A 23,848-nucleotide genomic window follows, 5' to 3' on the forward strand; every position below is an offset into this window, starting at 1 on the left:
ATTTGACTTTAACGAGTCTCTGATTGGTGGTTTCACGTGTTGGGATTGCGGGACAGAATGTATTCCTAATTCCAATGCCTTTTGAAGTAGCCGACTAATGAGGGCTTTGTACACATGACGTTTGTACAAATCAATCTTAGCAAAAAATATATCTATATTTTCGGTAAGCCAACGGCCCATTTTCGCATTTGATTACATGACCGGCAGTAAACAAACACCATAGTTATACAATGAAATTGTTAATTCAAGTCTTTGTTTCGTATGAAGGCCACTGGGGTGTATACGTGATCATTACATGAATATATACAGCATCCGTACACATCGTGGTAAACCTGCGTTAATAACTGTCGACTCTTAACATAACTTTGCGACACGAATTTACAAAGTTTCTTAAGCACTGTTTCACAATTTCCAGATAATTTCCAGCATTTGAAACTTATTCAGGGCTGGATATTGACAATACATTTTGGGTAAGTAATATTCTATGAGGTCATTAAAACAGTTACAGATAAGGACAAACTTATGTTCATCTGCTATACCAAGTTTACATGCAGGACATATGCGTGGTGATATCTCTATTCCTAACCATCTACCTTCATTTACCTTCAGTTTTAACAATCCGGAGGGGCGGTCGGGTAGCCTAGTGGTTAAAGCGTTCGCTCGTCACGCCGAAGACCCGGGTTCGATTCCCGACATGGGTACACTGTGTGACGCCCATTTCTGGTGTCCCCCGCCGTGATATTGCTGGAATATTGCTAAAAGCGGCGTAGTACCATACTCACTCACTTTAACAATCCGGCTCTGTGTCTCATAATCATGTTACGGTGTTTCATGTCTGAGATTACAGATAGATATTTTTCAGGCTCTATTAGAGGCTGTCAAAGATTTATGACAGTGTGCCCTGAGAAGTGTCATAGAAGCCTGCAAAGGTACATGGCCAGGTTTTCTATACATGTACTGTTGGGGCTGAGGTGTCATGGAGACGTTATTGTGTAAGGTGAGGTGTGTGTGTGGCTGCTTGTACTAGTCCGAACTGATGCCGATTTATAGTGCTAGCACACTGAGATACCATGCCGCAGTTTAACATGAAATACCCCACTCAGACACAGTATACTGACTCCGAGCCGGCCAGTCCTTGTTTTAGCCCCTTAATGCCGAGCGCCAGACAGGGTAACAACAAGTACCATCTTTTAACGTATTTTGGTATGAAGCGGTCGGGGATCGAACTCCGGACCTTCCGCTCTCCGGGCGGCCGCTCTACCACTAGACCACGGAGGCGGTCTATTGTGTAAGGGAAGATATGTGTTTTCATGGATGGGTTATAATGACAAGGTGGTGCTTGGGGCTTTTCAATTTCATTCGAGACAAATATATTACTCGAATTTGTTGAACTGTTATAGTTCGTCGAGAAATAGGTATATTACGTGACGCAAATGTATTTCAAACGAATATGTTAACAAACATGTTATCAGAGGTCAAGCGAATACCCGTTTTGAAGAATAAGTATCCATTTCGTATCTATCCGTCATCCATTCTCCGCCCGAATCCTATCCATTCCTCCGAACCTCGAGTGAAAATGGTCGGACCCATACAGTCCAACTGCGTTTGAAAATTTCCGTGATTCTAACAACGGGATGCTATCTGCTTGTACTGCTGTACTGTTCTATACAGCAATCATGGTATGAATTGCACAGACATCCAATCATGCTGATCAGCGCAACATGTATCCGAGGTTAAGGGAAAGTGACTTCGTGTTCAAACCAGGTCCACGAGAGAAGAGACAAAGCCACTGTGAACAGACTCGGTTGCCCAAGTCGTGACTGTTGAATGGACTGGTAACCTAACGTGATATTCTAGCTAGCAATATTGATGACAATTAACTGATGAAACGTTCTAGGGTCGGATAGTCGTGAGGCAACAATGACAACATTCATGTCCGTGTAGTGATATCTTTGTAGCATTAATCCTCTCTCACAGTGAAACCCTAGTAATGCGGACCCCGTTGACCCGGACGTCGCTCTCGGGAGGAGTGCTGTCAAATATATCAACAATACAAAGACTCCGTACCTATTATTCGTTGTACAGTTAAGTCTCGTTAATCCGACACTCGTTAATCCGTCCATCGGCTTTATCCGACACTAATGATTGGAACCGATTAAATCAGTGCTATTTAGACCCGTTTATCCGACAGTCTTAATTTGCAACGAATTACCGATATCACTCATTAAACAGTCTTTGTATTTGGCAATATTGCAATACGGACCATAAACGACGTTTCGTTATAAATTTAAGAATCAACGAGAACTGTATAACTCACAATCACAATGAATGGGAAGGTTCTCAATCTAATGTAACAACATAAAAATATTTAAAACACGTTTCATTCTATTGAAATAATTGTTCGTGTTAAAAACGATTATTATTTGGGGGGGGGGGGGGGGGGGGGGGGGGGGGGCGTGTTCGTGCGTGTGTGCGTGCTTGCGTGCGTGCGTGTGTGTTCAAGCAGCAGGTGTCAATGCCCTCGTAACTCACAAACCGTAGAAAAAATATCGTTCAAGATATTTTTGCACACAGTTTTGGCAAAGTACCAAACCATACGATTAAATAAACATTGTATCTGATAAATTACACTTGTAATGATTTACTTCCTAGTTTCTGATTCCTAGAATGCACTTGAGTGTATGCACAAATAGATATATGCTGTCGGAACTGCAACAATGTCATGCTAGTTTGTTGAACAATCGTTGGCATTCCGAGTGGGTGATCGCCGAGAAGACAAATCTGAAAGGACGGAGATAAGGGGTAATCTTTGGCGAGAGGAACCCTCACTGGTTTTACCTTTGTTTCAAAACTAACAAATAATCACCAATGCCATGAAATACATGCTTTACTGCATATACGTCAAGGGTGAAAATTCAAATAAAACATTATGTAAACTTTGTTAAGAATAGAGGCTGTTAAACCAAAAGAAAACAAATACGCTACTGTTCACGTACAACTTTGTGGAATCACATTTTTACTAATTAACATACAACAATAGTAAAATCAAAGCTTCTCCTTACAGAGGTTTTGACAAAAAAAAGATGACTACTAAATATTGGTCCACTCTCTCTTTGTTTCCACGAGCATGTTGAAGAAAACGCCAATTCATTGACAATGCCATGCCATGCTTGTCCTAAGAGGCGACAAACGAGATCGGGTGGTCAGGCTCGCTGACTTGGTTGATACATGTTATCGTATGCCAATGCGTAGGTCGATGCTCATGATGTCAATCACTAGTTTGTCTGATTTAGATTCGAGTATTTAGCCCGCCGTCATATAGAGGGAATGTGGCTAGTGCGGCGTAAAACAACTAGCAATCACAATAACCAAATACAATGCCACGTCTTTATGATGGGTAGCCATAACAACATGATGAGAGCACTTAGCCACGAATAATATGTTCCATGCAAGTATTATGCCATAAGTCTATGCGCGTAAGGTCGGTACAAAGTTTAAGTGGAGAACTATTTGATGAATACGTATAATAAACGTCAACATACTGATTTAACAACATATGGGGTAATGACGATATCTTTAATTATCATTGTGAGCTGTTAGCGTGAACCTTGTTTTTGCACTGAATTTGACCGGTCTTAGTACTTCCGTCGACCCTATAAACACGACGGCACTGTACATCACAATGATGGGTAAACTGTGACAATGCACTCTCTACCTTAAGGGGGTGTTAAGTTTAATTGTGTATTAAGGCGTGGGTTTGTATCATTATGTAGTTAGTTGAGTACATATGATGAGTTGACACGTTTTGATTGAACCGAAAACTGGTTTGAACTTTTCATTTTACGCAATTACGTCACTTTGAACTTGTTACCTCCGTTATTATGTATCATGTCGGTTTCAGGTTTTGAAATGAATACACACAATTACATAATTGGGACATGATGGTGTCTATACATGATATGTGACTCTCTCTATGACACGGGGCATAAGACATACAGGCATCGTGACATGACCGACATTTCGTATTCATTCGGCCCCTTCCGTGACAGATCGAAAGGTTTCGGTTGTTTCACGGAAAGTGACGAGTGATTACGACTATGAACGAAATTAAGTGAGTCTTCGACGAAGTACGACTGCAGACGACAGCGATTAATTAGGGGATCGTTTATGGCGGAATGTGACGATCAATTATAGGAGTTTAACGGCACGTACACCAAGGTGTTGCAACGTAGTGTTGGAGTCCAAAGTGATGAAGGCCGGCACGTTTTTAAATTTGGTGAAACCCATGACATATGTATGGTGCGAGCAGACCATGGGTCGCCATGGGAACAACTGTAGTATTCGAACACACCATTGGCAGATCATAGGATAGCTAGGGATCGGTTCTCTGCGCAGTGAAGTGCGGCTCCCAGCGAGTCAAACATGGATGCTCCTTTATATAATCGTTTTGTAAGAAATACTAACGTCGCCTTAAACATTATTTCAGTTACACCACGGTGTGTCAGAACAAAGTGGAAGTTAAAGTGATGCATGTCTTAGACATTTACCCCTTTGGTTAAATTTTACGAGCACTGTGTTAACACATCAGAATCAAGGAAGAGCCTTGAGTTTAGACAAACGACCCACGTTAAAGGGAAGCAACTCTGCACAGCAATCTGCTAACGTCGCCGCCTCTAGGATGTTTCGGAAAAGACTAAGCATGTACGAGTATCGCGAAACACATCAGGCACGAAGGGAGCTAGACTGTGACACCGTATAGTGGTAGACCTAGTGGTAGAGCGTCTGCCCAGTCGGCGGTACGATCCCCGGCCGCGTCATACCAAAAGACGTTAAGAGACGCTGATGTGTGCTATAATATTGAACGCGACGTGAGTCCACATTTCATCTCGTCACACCGTTATACTTCACGAGTGCATTGATTTCTTTCGTTGAAATACGATCCTGAAGACGCAACCTTGGTACATACCGTTTGTGGTAGCAAACATTCCTGTTTTCCCTTCTCTGGAAAAGGGTAATTGATACTTTTTTTTAGTTACAAAAACACGAAAAAAAAAATTAAATAAGAAATTCATATTACTCCGGTGAAGCCTGTTCTTGCTATAGTCCGATCATCTTCCCGAGGCAAGTGAGTTAACTGACTATAAAAGTTTCCACCCTTGCTGAACTAGGCTGGTATTATGGAGTAACATTTTGGCTGGACTAACGAGTCTATGCATAGTCCAATCAAAATCGCGCACTGAAATCGAAATCCGGTTCGTAAAGTGTCATGCAGATTTCGGTCGACTGCAGGATTTGCAAAACATGTGGACCGCTTACTCGTTGTCACCAGATATTTTCTAAATCATTTCATGCTTTTAATCAAGGTGCTCACGTGATTTGATGCACTTCGCGATGTAAGAATCGTTTTATCACAATATAGATCTTGATTACCAATCAGATCGTCTTGACTGGGCGCCACCGTTTTGTTTGAAACAAATGCGAGTGATACGAGAGGTTGAATCTGATTGGTCAATATGAGAGGCATAGAAAGGACATAACTCGTAATAGCCACTGGTGGCGCTACGATCGGGCCCAGGAATTCCAGCCTAGCTTGGCAAGGGTGGAAACTGGACTTTTAAAGTCAGTTAACTCTCTTGCCTCGGGAAGATGTAGTCCGATATGGTATAGCAAGTCTACCGCTAAATAATCTTTGGTATTCGTCTCTTATTACCTGTAACAATTTCGTATCCTATTAGATTTAACGCCAGGGATTTACACGCCCCAGCCCATGTCATACTCAACGTTGAGGGCGTTTTATCAGATTCCAGACATTGGTTGCAGTGTTCAGCAAATGTGTCGGGGTAAATTCACCCTACATGACCTACTTGAGAGCGACGTATCTTTATGTCAACGTGGCCACGTTGTATCATAAAACCTCATCTTAAAATACTCGCTAGACGAGTTAACGGTTCACGGCTCATAAAATATTGCGTCAATTTTCCTTATTAAGTGTACTCTGCCATTGATAAGCCGAAACCTAACTCCATTAAATCTGTGTACATGTTGTGACATTAACTGTTGGCATTTCGTTGCATATTTTGACAGATTACATTCTATACATATTTGCGTTCATGACATTAAGGTGGGGGTGAGGTGAAATGGGTTTAACGTCGCGTCCAAGATTATTGCACTTATATAGCGACGTGCATGCACGTGTGTGTGTGTGGGTGGCTGCTTGTACGAGTCCGGACTGATGTCGATGTATAGCGCTAGCTCACTGAGATACCATGCCGCAGTTTAACATGAATACCCCACTCAGACATAGTATACTGACTCCGAGCCGACCAGTCCTTGTTTTATCCCCTTAATGCCGAACGCGAGACAGGGTAACAGCAAGTACCATCTTTTAGCGTCTTTCTGGTGTGACGCGGCCGGGGATCGAACCCCAGACCTTCCGCTCTCCGGGTGGATGCTCTACCACTAGACCACGGAGGCGGTCCATGACATTAAGTTTACACCCACGTATATCTAAATGGTACGAGGGTTGTATGGACAACAGGGACCATGATTCAAAAAAGGTCATTCACATATTCTTTGTTTATTCAATGCTAAAGAGTAAGTGAGTGAGTGAGTAATGTTTTACCCCGCTTTTAGCAATATTCCAGCAATATCCTTGCGGGGGACACCAGAAATGGGCTTGTACCCATGTGTGGAATAGAACCCGGGTCTTCGGCGTGACGAGCGAACGCTTTAACCACTAGGCTACCCGACCGTCCCTCAATGCTTAAGAGGCATGATGTTGTTGGCTAGACTTTCTCAAGAACTAACTTTTAAAAATATTTTCAGCTAATTGAATTTGGTATGACCAGTGACAAATTACGTTATGTTCACACTGTATTAAATATAAACAGGTTTCGGACACGTTCTTGTTGAAACAGGAATAAAAGTAGACTATCTGTCCGATTTAGAATGAATACATAAATGAGTGAATGAGTATAGGTCTACGCCGCTTTAAGCAATATTCCAGCAATGTTCCAGCATAATCCCAGCAATATTCCAGCAATATTCCAGCAATGTTCCAGCAATGTTCCTGCGGGGAACACCAGAAGTGGCCTTCACACATTGTACCTATGTGGGCAATCGAACCCGGGCCAACGGCGTGACGGTCAAAGGCTTTAACCACTAGGCTACCCCACTGCCCCATTGAATGAATGAATGAATGAATGAATGAATGTGAACGTGTAACCTTTATGGAACTATAACATTTCGTCCATTGGGTACGCCAAAAACCTGTGATTGTGGGTTCGAATCCCGGTTCGCCCCGATTATGTTTCCAGGTTTGCTCGTGGGTTTCACGTCTAAGACCTGCGTCAATTCGGGCTTTCCTCCCACATTAAGCTTACACGCCGTGATATGACTGGAATACGGTTACAAGCGGCGTTAAACATACCTCACTCACTCACTAGTCGCAACAACTAAGAGGCACGGCAGTCTGTATGTTCCGGAAACAGCCATCCCTGCAATACACGGCCCTGCCTCAACACACAGTGTATGTGTTTACATGGTTCCCAAGGCCTGACACAACACACAGCGTCTGTTTCCAATGTAACGAAGAACAAATAACCAACTGACTCTGGCCTTTCTACTTCAGCTTAGCCGCGGGTCACTTTACCGAAAATCAATGAGTTATGTATCAAGGAATATTGTTGCCAGGATATACAATTGTCGGCCACAGTACGTGCACGGACAGAGTGTGATGAGAAATTCTGTGTCCCTATCGCCCAGGCTCTATGATTCATACACACTTATAATGTTATACAGCCCACAATTAATGACCCGTGTGCCGCAGAGGGCCACATTAACGCCATTTAGTAATACAATAAACACTAGCTATGGGAAGAAAGTCGGGAAATAGGAACTCAGCCCAACCGATTAAGGTCACGTATGTTTGTAATTTATTAGTTATAATTAATTTGTGTTTCATTACAATGAAATTGATTTTTTTTCTTCTGTTATTTTAGTGATATTTTTTAATGATCGAACGCTGGGGTTCTTGAGTGCAGGATTTATCATGTATTAAGATTAAGATTATCTAAGGTGGATGTTGAATGTCAAATGGAGTTTGACATACTGGCTTTGTAAGCTGCAGTAACTATCTATAACACTCTTTTATTCGTGAATTTAATGTACGAGGGGGTGTCGGTGGCCCAGTCGTCTAAGGCGCCGCAATTCGCTGTGCAGAGTTGCTTTCCACGGGTAAGCCAGAAACATGTGATCGTGGGTTCGAATCCTGGTTAACCTCGATTATGTTTCTTGGTTTGTCAGCATCATCAGTCATCTCGTAGGTTTCACCAAAGTGGCAAACGTCTAACACCTGCATCACTTAATCTTTCCTCCCACATCAAGCTGTGACGCCGAGGTATGGATTGTTCATAGCGGTGTTCAACCCAACTCACGCCCTCAAAGGTCAGACGTGATAATTCCGGGACAGAACATGTCCCCCGTACATGAATTACATAGGAAGTGACTAACTTTAGGATGGGAGGTGATGACGTGTGATTGTTTGCTCATGTTATCAATCACTAGATTTCCTGGTTCTGATTTATTATGACAGTGCTGAGAAGTTGACAACTCAATACACATTCGTGTATTCCAAATTCACATTTACCGGCAACCCGTGAAGAGTCAACCCGATAAGTCTTCAGCAACCCATGCTGGCCGTAAAAGGCGACTAACGGGATCGGGTGGTCAGTCTCGCTGACTTATTTGATGCATGTCATCGTATCCTAATTGCAACGACCAATTCTCATGATATCAATCACTTGATTGCTGGTCCAGACTCAATTTTTTTAACAGACCGCCGTCATATAGCTGGAATAGTGTTGAGTGGGGACTTAAAAACAAACAAACAAACAACATTTATCAGTATTACCATTTAAATCCTCTTGCAATGTGTAAAAGTACATTTCCGTAACAACACCCCGTCCGTTGTCAACATACCATGTTCCTCATTACAGAATAACAAGTAACCAATGTGTTGATAGTTACAACGAGGTAAGAACTACACCTCACAAATTGGCCCACCATAATTCCCGCAGTAATGGGAATGTCCTAATCACATCAAGGTGTTCCACCAGGCATAACAGTCTACCACGCCCACCCAGGCCCCGAGGGGGCGGATAACAGCTCCCGGGGGGAGGTAACGAGGCACCCTCATAGTCGACGTACATACACCGTCCCAACCCCCCGCATGATAACCGACAACGTGATCGCCAGAATACACTTTAAGTAACCGCTGAAGTTATTGCCGATAGATAAATCCCAAATGTCATCCAATGTGGGCTTGATATTTTGGGCTAGGTGTTGGAAAGGTTACGAGGGCTCTGGAACATCAAGAAAGCTGCGCGCCATGCTAGGAAAACTTACAATGTTAACAAGTAGCCGCGCTTACCCACAACGTTTGTTTGTCTTAAGATGTTTTCGGGTTTTCCTAAAACTGGCAAATGTTTGACGAATGCGGCACTAGGCCACTGAATGGTATCCAGACGTCCACTTTGAATAGCGCCGATGTAGGAAGTAGCGTTTTCCGTACGTCAGAATCCGAATTTTTTATGTAATGTGTGTACAAACTTGGCTTTTTATTGCATTCACGGGATGTGAAACGTTGAATTGATTTACGTGTCCGCAGTTGAATTTATGTTGAGAATTTTGTGATGTGTATATTGGCTGAAAGGTGTGTGACTGCTTGTGTACATTATTCAGATTACATATGAGAAATGTGTAAGCAAATTCTGATTTTGTTATATTTGTTATATTTTTGTTATATTTACATATTTGATTATCGTGTACTTGAGGAATGAAATGTAGGTTTGATTGCCGGTCTTAGAATTAATTCAGCAATACTTTTAAGAGACAGTAAGAACTGTGTTAGGGAATCGAACCTGGGTCTTCTGTGCGGCGAGCGAACCCTTTAACCACTGAGCGATCCCGACAAGTATAAAGTATCAGCACATAGCATTACCTTATGTGTTCAATGAAAAGACACGATTAAAACCTCGAAACACACCAATACAGTCCAAATACACACGAATACAGTCCAAATACACACAGATACAGTCCAAATACACACGGATACAAATGAAACAGAAAACTATCAATAAAGAAACATCAATAAAACAAGGTACATTAATACAATCAAAACACACACGACTACAATATCAAAACACACATTAACGCAATCAAAACATACGAATATAATATCATACCACACATTAATACAATCAAAACACACGAATACAATACCAAAACACACATTAATACCATCAAAAGACACGAATACTATTATATCAAACCACACATTTATACAATCAAACCATACACGAATACAATCTGTAAACACACATGAATACAGCCAAAATACACACGAAAAAACACAATATAAAAACATACATCATGAATACAATCCCCGAAAGGCCATATGAAATTACGCGTGGGCAATCAGCGGCAAAGAAAACAATTACCGTATTCGACGTAATAAGCGCCCCGCTCTAATATGCGCCCACGGCGGTATTTGCTAATATATTGGCTAGTGAACAATCCCAATTAGCACCCCTTCCGATTGATCAATGTTCACAAGACTTATTTAATCGCATACAATACGCACTCGTGTGTTATATGGACCCTTAATTATGGGCAATTAAATTCTAGAAAAATATATGTGTCGTACATAAACATTTCAGGCTGTCAGCATAAACCACGAAATTTATCTTTCAACTGTTTTTTTCCTCACCAAAATAATATTCTAATAAGAGCCCCCTATTTCTAATTTTGAGAGCGCCCTAGGCGCATATTACGTCGACTACGGTAGTCGATAATCATTCCCAGACTACAGAGGAAGGCTGAAATTTTGGGGATGTCGCTGTCATGTAAGAAGCCAGTGTACCACTGTAATAGTTTGAAATAATCGCAAATATGTTACCTATTTTTGCCTGAATTATGTTCTTGTGTGTAACGCCTATATATATTCCAGTGACGGACGAAGGTTTGGGACTTAGTCATTATCGACACGGTGCTACGTGTACGAGGTCATTAGACGGAAAGGCCAGATTGTATCAACTTTTACATTTTCCTGCTGTGAAATGCCAATGAATTCATTTTCGCACGTACTTCCTTGTCTGGGACCACACGCGGGTAATTTTTTACTTGTCAGTGCCAGAAGAAAGTGTAAAAATGCTACGACTGTATTGCATAATTTATTCACATTTTTAAGTAGATGCAGTGATTTTGGTCTGAATACCTTCTTTTTTGTATGCACTCATAGAGGCGGCGTGAAGCTTGGTGGTTAGAGCATTCTCTCGTCACGCCGAAGGTCCGGGTTCGATACCCACATGGGTGCAATGCGTGAAGCCCATTTCTGGTGTCCCCCACGTCATATTACTGGAATGTTGCTGAAAGATGCATTCAAGAATGTGTTAGTTGCCGAAAGCGTGGTGGCCGGAGTCAAATCCGCACGAGTAAGTCATGCTATTCCCCAACTCAACATTGACGTGGATACACAAACGAGCTCGTCCTTAAGTTTCCGTTTCCAGATAACATTTTTTCAGCCAGGACAAGGGATTAAGCGGTCCGTGTGATATTTTAAACATTTGTAAAAAAAATGGGCGCTTCTACGGAAACAATTTAAAACCCTGCCGATAGCTTGAGTGAATTGGTTTCCAGAGTCAAATTATCTTGACAACGTTGAACACATACTGGGCTATTGTGGTGGGTTTGTATGTGTTATACTTTCATCTTTGGGCATAATGTACATAGGTGTTTGTGGATGTATAATATCAATGTATATTATATTGTCAAACAGCCTAATCTTTGTGCAGTTGCTAGCATAAATGACTTGGTCGTCTTGACTGATTCGGTTGGGTGCAATATGTAGAGACCGATCTAACCTAATAGTATTTGAATATTCAAGAAAGCAACGTAAATCAATACTCACTCACTCAGTCAAACCTCATTTGCCTGTATGCCCTTTTCCATCCCCACTCTAAATCGTTTACTAGTAATTCGGTCACCTCTTTAACTCGACAATATCCAGTTCGAGTTGTAATCGCATCAGGATTTATACATGTGTTAATTCGTGAAACAGGAGACTCGTCGTCTACAATATTAGACAGGGTAGAGTGGTGAGTCAACAGGCAGTGTCTACAGTTTCAGAGGTTAAGAAGATTCGACGCATTGTCTTCACCTATATGTCCCCGCAATGAAATCATATCGCCTCACAATTATCATAGCAATAATGATGATACATTGATTCCTAAGGGGGGGGGGGGGGGGGGGGGAGAGGCTTGAATCACAGCAAGTGAGGTGGGGGATATGACTGATTGAAGAGTTATTTCCCTTAAGCCGGCTGTATTTACTGTCAGTTCACGTCAACTGTATAGCCTCATAGCTCAACACAATGACAGGCAGAGAGAGAGAGAGAGAGAGAGAGAGAGAGAGAGAGAGAGAGAGAGAGAGAGAGAGAGAGAGAGAGAGAGAAGAGTGTGCCATGTTGAAAGTTTAGAAAATGAAATGTCACGCAGAGTTTCTGTTAAATACATTTCTTTTTAATTTCAGAGAAAAAAAGAAAATAAATATAAGAAAATAATCAATAGCATAACAACAGGTTCAGAACAGATCCCGTCTCATGTTATGACATTGCAATTACTTGATTGTATTGGTTAACTATATACATATAGTTACACAAAACATAGACACTTCATCCGTCAGGTTGTCCAGCCGTCGAACCTACACATTCGATGCATCTCTAAGACCCATTTTGCCGTCTGGATGTAGCTGTAAAATAATAATAATATTAATAAGCAGAAAACACTACTACTACTACTACTACTACTACTACTACTACTACTACTACTACTACTACAACACTGCCCATGTGGTTTTTTTTAGTGTTCAATTTCTGTTATCATCTGTAGACAGTTTCAGCGCAATATTCCTGAGAATTTAGAGATAACGAAACAGTATACTAAGATATCAACTCGACATTTGTTGTAAAGAAAATGCATATATCCCAATGAATACATGGATAGTTTGTTGAAACTAGATTTCCACCTATCAAATAATTTATACGAGTATGTGTCCGGCGCTTACCCATGTTGCTTATCATGCTGATAACCCAGAGATATGCTTACTTCGGTGGTATACATCGCCTTCATACCCACACCGACTCAAACACTAGTATGTTACACCTCTCATTGATTCAGAAGTAGTGAGATATTAAACCTTGTATACATGTTAATATGTGAGGGAACATGTTGTGTATGCATGGGCTGTCAGTGAGGACTTGTGTGATGGCGGGCACGTCGGCGGTCAGTGTACTGATGTTTACCATGGAATGTAACAACGTCACGTGGATATACCCCTCATTCCTGGGCGTCCCCACACAGGGGATATACCTGCCGCTTGGTCACCCAGGGCACGGGCAGATACACGCTGGGACGGGACTACTGATGACGTCAAGGTTAGGTGTACATACCGATCCTGCTGGTACTCATGCTGAGAAACACAACCATAATACTGCTATAATACTACTAATAATGATAACAGCAACGGCAATACTAATAATATCAATAATAATTACAATGACAATAATACTATAAACATATAGACACACCATTAACAACTGCTATACTATGGGTACCCGGGAGGATGAGATGGTATTGTGACAGTTAACATTCAAGCGCCTGACAGGGAGCTGAGAATGAGGCATACTAATCCATGAACAGAGGTAATAATGTTACGCTTTGAGATGCTTTAGGTTGTGTATTAAGAAAATAAGAAGAAGGAGGTCGTGAGGTGAGATGGGGTTTAACGTCGCGTCCAAGATTATTGCACTTATATAGCGACGTGCATGCAGGTGTGTGTTTATGTGCCTGCTTGTACTAGTCCGGACTGATGCCGCTCACTGAGATACCATGCCGCAGTTTAACATGAATACCCCACTCAGACAAAGTTTACTGACTCCGAGCCGACCAGTCCTTGTTTTAGCCCCTTAATGCCGAGCGCCAGACAGGGTAACAACAAGTACCATCTTTTAAAGTCTTTTGGTATGACGCGGCTGGGGATCGATCCTCGGACCTTCCGTTCTCCGGGCGGCCGCTCTACCACTAGACCACGAAGGCGTTCAGAAGAAGGAGGAGAATGACAGCAACAATAATAATATAATATTACTGGAACAGAAATTAATATTAATAAATAAACCAGCTTTGATAATGATAGAAGAACAGCAATAACAATAACAGCAACATTGTAGTAACAACAATAATAATGCTGATAATAACAGCAAAACTAATGATTTGTAATATTTTTCTCTGATGACAACGACGACGATGCAGCACCTCAGAGTTGACAAGGAGAACCCACTAGGCTCCTATTCATATAGCTTATCAAGAGTGCAAATATCACCCGCAACCGCATACACGTACGCACAGTCACAACCATCATTGTGTGTGTGTGTGTGTGTGTGTGTGTGTGTGTGTGTGTGCTATCTAAAGTATGACCCTCGAACAGGAACGAAAATACAAGGTTAACCTTTTTAAATGGAAACATAGACAACACGTGATGTTTGACTTTAAACGAGTAGATGCTGAAAGCCGGGCATTATACCCTGAACCATCTCTGCGTTACAGGTCCTACTTTAGTCAGTTAAAGAGGCATGTCTCGTTCTTAACACCAAGACTGATGTTTTATACAAGCAATTCTTTACTTCAATGTTATTCTAATTGCGATCTATCCAATGACTAGCCCAGCTGCTTTATTACGCCCGTCAACATGAGGGCAGGACAAAGAGGCTCTCGGAGGCGAAAGGCCACATTCTGATAAACATTTGAGTGTTTGTTGAGGATTATCTACTCGGTAGGTAAAAATGGATCGAAGGATTCTGGTCAATCCCCAGGATTAAATAGGCCCCCGATATCCTCGCCATTGAATACACAAATCATACAGACCTTTTGTGTGTAAACCGTGTCCCGGCGATTCGCATTACCGTCGACTTTCGCTGTGTTGATTCTACTCAGTGCGATAATGCCTTTAAATCTGATGTTTTTTTATTGTAATGATAAAACGAAACTTGAGAGGTTTTTTTCGGTGAACGCCCCTCCGGATGTTTCTCCTTCGGTGTGGCGTAAGATTGACAGGTAGCGCCAGTGTGAAATGTGTCACCCATCTTTGTCAATATCACCGCTGTGACAGATGAAACACATTGTACTCAGTTTTCGTGTCGTGTCATAAACACTAGGATAAGGAATCCATTAAATCTGCTTTCTTGTCAGTTTAGATTGACGCATGCCGATAAGAGACAAACTTTTATGAAGTTTGGTGGAATGAAAAAAAGTTTCATATGGTCATATTTACAAACGAAAACTTCCCTATTGTAAAAGGCTTATGACATTTTTGTGTGAAAATCTCATGAAGTTTAGAACAGACAATGAACACAGATGGCTTTGTATGTCTTGAATGAATAGGGGAGCTTTGAGCAGTGCATTATTTACACCTCTGTCAGCAATTTTTCAGACATCAAAAATAGGCTTCACACATTGTACCCAGCGGACACTCTAACAGCACCTCTGTAATGAAACATCCAGTCGGGATTCTGTAAGAAAGGGTCCCCAGTCCCCGCTGAATGTCCTGGAGCCGACTTATAACGGCTGTGTAGTATGAGACCCAGCTGGCTGATTGTGTGTCACCTTGCGCCGACAGCATGGATCGTCCGTTATTCATTCAATCAACCACTGGTTTAAATGACCCAGATTCGATAATTTACAACGTGGATAATACTTAGCTTGAATAATGCTGACTCTAGTGTAACACTTGTACTTACCGACTATATGGGCCTATCGTTATGATTTAGTTGTACACGTTAAAATTTAAAAACTGCAATCTCTCAGATGTAATTATACTCCAACTATTCAAATGTCAGTTGCATTATTTTACAAATTATAGATAAAGGATTATTAAGAATATTTAAAATGTAGAAATATCATTTTTAAGGAGCCTATTTAAATAATGTAGTCTTGTCTATGACACAAGAACGGCAATAAAGCCATGAATGATTCTTGCATATTTGTCAAGGCTGCGGCTTGCGCCCGATTTTGAAAAAAGTATTTCCACTGAAGAACAAAGAAGTCAGTTCGTCAGTTGGTGTAGTGGTGCCACCACAACATGCATGTTTTGAGTAACCGCGCCGTGACACAATATGTCGCGAGTGTTCCAGGTTCCGTCTGTTATGCCACCTCACACTGATCACGTCAACACCACGTGCTTAACTCCCGAGGAAGAAAGACACTGCTTTAACCAATTTCGTTCAAAATTCCCATACACCGGCGAGAGCCATGACCGCTTTCCGCCGGAATCCAGGCTTACTTTTGGTGACACCCGCGACATTCTTGTGGCTTTACGTTTTTTTTGTCGTTATTGCGGTGTGATACTTTACAGAAGTGTGTGACATTTACATTTCATAATGGCCACACCTGGTCAATTTCTCAGGTGAAAAAGGCTTTCATGTTACCGATATGTAAGTCTACATTGAGATAAATGGATCTATATCGGAGACATCTCTACCGTTCTCACGGACGTGTGTTAAAAGATGGAACGGAAATATGTAATTTGGAATTAAGAGTAAGTAGTAGGATCTAGAGTGGGCATATAGTAGGGGTTCAGAATAGGTCACCAGTGCCACATGCTTATCAAAGGTGGCTGAAATGGGGATTGGGTGGAACAATGTCTGACCCGTTTCGCTGGTATCATATACTTAATCTGAACCCTAGACAAATATTTAATCCCTAACATGAACATTTGTATTTGTGAATTTGCTAGTGTCCCTTAGGCGTACCAGATTTCAATGACCTTGGTACGAATCTGTTTCGCCGTGATTACGTTCCTAGGTTTTTCAGCACTATACCCGTAGTCCTGGGTTTCAGGAAACATTTAATACCTGTTTTAGTGCGGACTTGCCTCCCACATCAAGCTGACAGGCCGTGATATAACTGAAATATTGTTGGAAGCGGCGTTAAACACAACTCACTCAGACCCCTTTTTTCTGCTGCCCCGGGACGGTCGACCATCGTTGAAACATATGCATGTATCTCTGTTGGTTGACAAAAACAATGTGCGTGCTGGGATTCAAATCATTATTTGGTTTATATGACAGAGGTCAATATGTAAAGTGTGAAACCAATTAGAGAAGCCACATCCTCACACCCCTTCTGACCCAGATTGCCAGTGGGCACTGTTCCCACACGCCCACCCGTTTCCCGCAGCGTCATTTGTGGACATTGCCCACGATCTCATGTTCTGTCCAGCTTGTCCGTTTGTTTGTGTACTCGGCGATCACAGGATGGACACTGTCCCCACAACTGACCTTAGCCCATCCCCTCGAGTTAGCAGGTGCTTGATTATAACGTGATTCAGTTGTTCTCCATTGAAATCCATGTCGGATACGACTCCATAAGGTAGTATTAAACAGATCCAGAGTTCAGCAAACGTATTGACGAATTAGGTTATGTCGAGTTCTCGGCTGAGATGAAATCAGTCGTATTATCAAGCAGAGATACGAGCTCGTAGCTCACAGCTGACGTAATTGAGAATACACAGACTTGGTTTTCTTAAATCATTAAAAACCTCATTTGTTCGCCTGATGTCATCTAATCATAAACCTACTATTGTACAGTTAGCAAAATTAATATTGAATGCAATGAAATTGTATAAATTGTATCAGTTATTGTATTCCTGTAATGTTATGTTCCTGTGGCCTCTAACTTCAAATAAAGGTGTTGATAGACTTGGTTTAACGAACTGGCCATTAAGTGATGTCGTCCTTGTTCGTGTTTTCCTCAGTTCTTTCTGAGTTATTTATATCCAGGTATCTTTGAAATTAGTTATAATCGGAGCTCGGGGCACGGGTGGCCCAGTCGTCTAAGGCGCCGCGATTCGCTGTGCAGAGTTGCGTCCCTTGGGCACGCCAGAAACCTATGATTGTGGGTTGGAATCCCGGTTCGCCCCGATTATGTTTCTAGGTTTGTCAATACCATACCCGTGCTCGTGGGTTTCACCGAAGTGGTAAACGTCTGAGACCTGCATCACTTCGGGCTTTCCTCCCACATTAAGCTGACACGCCGCGAAATAACTGGAATACTGTTAAAAGTGGCGTTAAACCCAACTCACTCACTCACTATATCTTTGTTGTTCGTTATGACCGGAGTTCTTCATACCCAGAGCTCATTAAAGTTCAATATACTAGGAACTCGTTGTATTCAGACATCTTTGTAGTTCACTATGAGTTACATGTGTTGAGATTCTCTGTAGTTCGTAATAGCCAGTGTTCCTTTCCCCCAAGATGTGTTATTTCGGGTTTGCATCTATCGTGTTCCTTGGAGTTTGCTATGTAGAAGCTCCTTACATGAAATAATTCCTGGAGGTTCGTTATATCCGTAGTGAATGTATACTTGGAATATGTACAGTTCAGAGAGGCAGTTACACAGAGCACTGACTCCCTTCCTATCGCACCCCTTATCTCCGGTTATCTCGAGGTTTCGTTTGGTTCTTTCCTGTTCGTGATAACGAAAGTTCAGTGTGATGTTAACCCGCATCCCTACCAATGAACACCGTGAAACACGAAGCCACATCTATATGTAGCTGGAATGAGAGTGGAACGGACACTGAAGGGCTGGCACGGTTCAACATTCAAAGAAACATCACGGCTGAAAAGATGGGGCTGGATGACATCTGCAGGTTTGACAGTCAATGGACACTTTCCACTTCAATGATCCCAACAGCCTAGGCCATATTCCCTGCAGGTGCTCGTGCCGGTAAAACTAGTACTGGCACATTCCGTTCTTATGTCAGATAATACACCAAGACTAGTTTGTTTAAAGAAATGGTCAGTCTTTGACGGTAATACGCTTTCGTGATTTAAAATCACATATCATGGCAAATGTGTTATGTTAGCAATTTGATCAGCAAATGACGTTTCCTCCTTATCATTGTCCGAGATATTTTGGTTTGGCAAGGGCAATGTGAATGACCCACCCACTGTAGACACTATGTAAGCAATGTCCTTACCCGCAATGATTTACCATGCAAACACTCACGTATTCCTGATACAGCAAGTACTACTTTACATGTACTTACACTTAATGTACAAGCCGGTATAGGTAGTTGCGCGCATATATACATGTAGAAAAATATCAGTAACACACAAAATCTCATGATTTCAATTATATTGACAATCCAGTGTGCACAAAATAGTCGTATTATCCGTTTCGGGTAACACATGAAGTCAGATGTATTTCCTTTCAATTAAGATGAGTTACATCGATGAAAGCAACCAGAATTTACACCGTCACACCAGTACTGCAAAGCGACATGTGGATTTAAAAAAAAGTGTAATATGTTGGTAAAAAGTTTAACTAATAAAAATATATAATGTAAGCCCACGAAATCTGCCCTGGGCCATCTAAACCCCACCTTTTCACACGTACTAAAATTAGTCTTTAGATATATAAGAAAACAATCATGCAAGGTTTTATCCGTACAGTGTACAGTTTTAAATATTTGCTGTTCCCTATAGCGGTTTTGACAACTAGAATTTCAACCATTTGCAGATTTTATCAAAACAAAACTGTTTTTCGAGAATTTTGCCAACGATGCATATTGTTCTTCATGCATATATTTAAAATATGTGCTGATGCGAATTTCTCTTTGTCAATTCAATCTTCAATCTGGACACAATCACATACTGCGCGATAAGGTTTGGCATGGATGCCTAAATATGGGTACCACGTGGGACAATATACACTTGACGTTGATACACAAATTAAAGATAAAGTTCTCACATGTGTCGGTCATATCATACCATATACGCTCTCAGAATTTATGAATTAATAACAACGACGAAGAAGAATGTCACTCTGTGAGCCTAAGCTTTGATGCTTGCTTGACAACCTCGGGGGAGCACACTGTCTCACATTTTCTCACTTCTAATATCAAAGGAAGGTTGGGTATAGCTGTCATTATAAAGCTGTCATTCACGTCCACTGTCACACAAACAACAACACTTGACCACAGATGGTCAACTTCCACACATAATGGTCACTGTGTGTAGCAATGGTGTATCGGTGTATTCGTCCTGGCTGGTCATTGAATAGTGTTAATGTATGGCGAGCATGACGAGAAGATATACTGTAGTCAACATTGAGAGATTATAACTGAGCCTTATGGCAATCATACATATTTATATCAAAGACCCCACTCTCATATATTAAGAATCATAATTTTACATATTTGAGTCTTAAATTCAGTGTGTGAGATCTTTATGTATGATAAAATAATGAATGTGTTTCACACGTGCACTGCCGTGGAATGTTATTCATCTTAACATTTACAGTTCTGTTACTGTGGGGTTATTTCCTGAATCTACAATTATAATCCATCCTTTTATGACTTGATTTGCGTTCACGTGTCGCAGAACAATTCATCAGTTGTATCACAGAAATAATTTCGTCCAAGTAACGAAAGTCAAGGGCAATCACGAAAACGTGTCGAAACAGTGAGTGAGTATGGTTTTACGCCGCTTTTAGCAATATTCCAGCAATATCTCGGCGGGGGACACTCTAGATGGGCTTCACACATTGTACCCATGTCAGGAATCGAACCCGGGTCTTCGCCGTGACGAGCGAACGATTCAACTACTAGGCTACCCGACCGCCCCGTGTCCATACAGACGATAATGTTATATTTAAAATGTAATTACGAATAAGTTTTAGAAAAAAATTATAAAACAAATTTAATCACAAGCGTATCTTGTACTCACTGTCAAAAAGAACTAGATTGAAAACAGTCGCCAGAACAATGAAAACTTAAGGTCTTCATCTGATGACCATTTCTTGTTTGTTTCCGTTTTTAGCCATCATTGAAAAATGGTGTATACTTTCGTTTGCCCGGCAGTTAATGTGTAATCATTAACTCCTATAAATCATACCATTTGAGTTAGCATACAATAAAGTGATGCTTATACCACTTGGATCAAACTTACTTGGTCTGCAATATGTATTACTGAAATATAAAAAGTCAACGCCGACACATATTCCATTAGGGATAAATCCAGGAACAGATATAAAATATACTGTGTTTGCATCATTTGTATCGAGCAGTAATGTTATTCAGAGTAACATTGAAATAATTTTGGGTATAATGTAACCGTATATAAATGAGACACCTATTAAGGGCATTGACCGAGCGCTTACACCAGTTGTAAGGCGGAGGAGAAAAACATGCACATATTAAATGAGAGAAACAGGCTCTTACAAAAAGACGAAATTCATCTTCAACACGGTTCAAACATCTTGGGCGACAGTTTACACAAACCCGTCTAAGTGTGACAGCGTTTGTAGACGCAGATATGCATTGCTGTAGTGATGTGGCGTGAGATATGGCAAGCTAATTGAAGACAGACACCGCGGAATAACCAAGTCGAAAAACTCCCTCCTCTGTGCAATGTTCCTCAAAGATATGTCAGCTAAGTCATGTTAATGTATGGGCCTAATGGTCATCTTAGCACTAAGATCGCTTGGTGGAATGGCCTCCAGACTGGGCCACGTTGCAGAAGGTGATCTTAGTGCTAAGGCAAGCGGCAGTCTGTGGGGTTATATTTTGTACTTACGACAGTCGTAACGCTAAGATCACTTTATGGAAATGGACGATACTTTAACATAGACTTACGACAATCGTTGCGTTTTGTGGAACGGGGACCTGGGTGCCGTCGCCCAAAGCGATCTTAGCACTAAGGTGATCGTAACTCCCATACCTTAACATAGATCCATACCAAGATCGTCTTCACTGGGCGTCGCCATTTTGTTTGAAGAAAATGTAAGTGATATGAGAGGTGGATTCTGATTGGTCAATAGGAGGTAAATAGAAGGGAGATAACTCCTACCAGCCTGTTTTGTACAGACGACAACCTGGAGTATACAGATTTTCAGTGATCCATTTACATAATATACACAGCTATTTTGCCTTTTTACGCCCAAAGGAATCTGGGATCTAGACTGGTTATTTTTTGGTGTTGGTGTTATATTAGAATATGAAGTGTCTCATTCGTGTTACTTTTCTTTCAGATAACTGTAGGAAGAATGGCGTGTTGTTCCAGCCTGGTCAGAAACTTAAGGAGAACTGTAACGAGTGGTGAGATTATTTTAATGTGTGTCAATTTGACAATGTGTCAATGTGTGTAAGTATGGGACGCACCATCACACCTCACTACATACTGGTTAACACCATGACGCGGTGTCGCATACAGTATATACACTCTGTGCCTTGATAAAATGCCGCAGTATAAACGCTATGCGTGTTGTAAGAGGCTACTAACGGGATCGGGTGGTCAGGCTCGCTGACTTGGTTGATGCATGTCATCGTATGCCAGTTACGTGGATCGATGCTCATGATGTCAAACACTGGATTGTCTGGTCCAGACTCGATTAATTATAGACCGCCGTCATAAATCTGGAATATTGCTGAGAGCGGCGTTAAACAATAAGCAAGCAAACAAACAAACAAACAATATATGCACTCAGTGCTTTGATAAGGTGTCACAAACAGTATACACACTCAATTCCTTGGTAAAGTTTCATTTTCAAAGGAAATTCTTGTTGAAGGTCGGTGTAAATGGATGTCAGTGTGAAACATGTTACATGTTGACAAGGAATGTTTATTTACATTACACTTTATTGATGCATCTTGCCGCACATGTTGCAACTATTGTGTCGTTTCTTCTGCATTCTTCGTTTCTTCCCAGCATGTGCGAGGTGTTCGCCGGGCCACCCAGGAGGTTTGACTGGCGCTGCAGTCAGAATGTGTGTTTGATTAGACCGGAACTCATCCGCGCAGTGAATGATGGGAGATATGGGTATGGCTTGTTAGCTCATGGTGGATGGATAGCTCATGAAACGCATATTTTACACTGATTGCAGCATGTCGATGTGATTTTTAAAAATATTTATGACTAAATAGTATTTTTCTTTGTGGTTTTATTAAACGACTTGTGAAAGACCCCCATCTCGAATCCCAAAGAGGGCGCAATTTATAACGCCTCCTTTTTCGTATCCCTTTCGGCAATAGGGTTAAAACGATACTCGGAATTTAAACAGTTTACAAATGGAATATTTATGCAAAACATTAACCGACGGGCACTCGATAATTTCCAAATTGAACTGAAGGTTCCTCTAGAAGGAATACGCTCAATGTTGTAGTGCCCATTTTCAGTATAGACCTAGATGTTGTGTGGTCAATCTTGCTAACAGATGGTTGTGATCAATGTTGCTAGGACTGTCAATAAACCTGAGTCCACTCTCTCTTGAACGTCTTTTCACAGATGGACAGCTAGCAACCACTCAGTGCTGTGGGGTATGACGTTACCTGATGGCGTCAAGTACCGTTTAGGAACGTTCCCGTTAGACTCGAACGTTGTGCGCATGACGCCACTCAAAGTGAGGCTGGACGAAGTTCTACCGGAAGCATTCGACTCCCGACAGAAATGGGGACAACTCATTAACCCTATAAGAGACCAGGGAAACTGCGGTGCATCATGGGCATTTTCAACAACAGGTATTCACTTCTGACGGAGATCTCAGGGACAATGATTTGTGTTTTACTTCATTATCTGAGTAGACAGACATGGCTGATGACAAATCGTGGTATGTAGGTTGGTCAGTTAAAGGTGTGGGCCAATATGTGAATTTAGCTATGAACCGTAAAAAAACACTTACTGAGATTCAACCGTATAACGTATTTGAGAAGTGGAGTGAAATTTGTAAAATGTTAAAGA

At 41.5% G+C, this 23,848-nt stretch overlaps 1 protein-coding gene across 1 annotated transcript in view; it reads left to right on the forward strand.

The window, feature by feature from the left end:
- Positions 1-23,848, forward strand: part of LOC139479113 (uncharacterized peptidase C1-like protein F26E4.3) — a 48,785-nt gene that overhangs the window by 13,040 nt on the left and 11,897 nt on the right. Inside the window, exons 2-4 of the mRNA XM_071261880.1 lie at positions 22,143-22,209; positions 22,820-22,930; positions 23,396-23,628. Coding sequence (XP_071117981.1) covers positions 22,143-22,209; positions 22,820-22,930; positions 23,396-23,628 — 411 coding nt within the window. The remainder of the gene's footprint in view (positions 1-22,142; positions 22,210-22,819; positions 22,931-23,395; positions 23,629-23,848) is intronic.

Source organism: Haliotis cracherodii, unplaced genomic scaffold (genome assembly GCF_022045235.1).
Source record: "Haliotis cracherodii isolate W230 unplaced genomic scaffold, xgHalCrac1.p SCAF_4, whole genome shotgun sequence".
Taxonomy (NCBI): Eukaryota; Metazoa; Mollusca; class Gastropoda; order Lepetellida; family Haliotidae; genus Haliotis; species Haliotis cracherodii.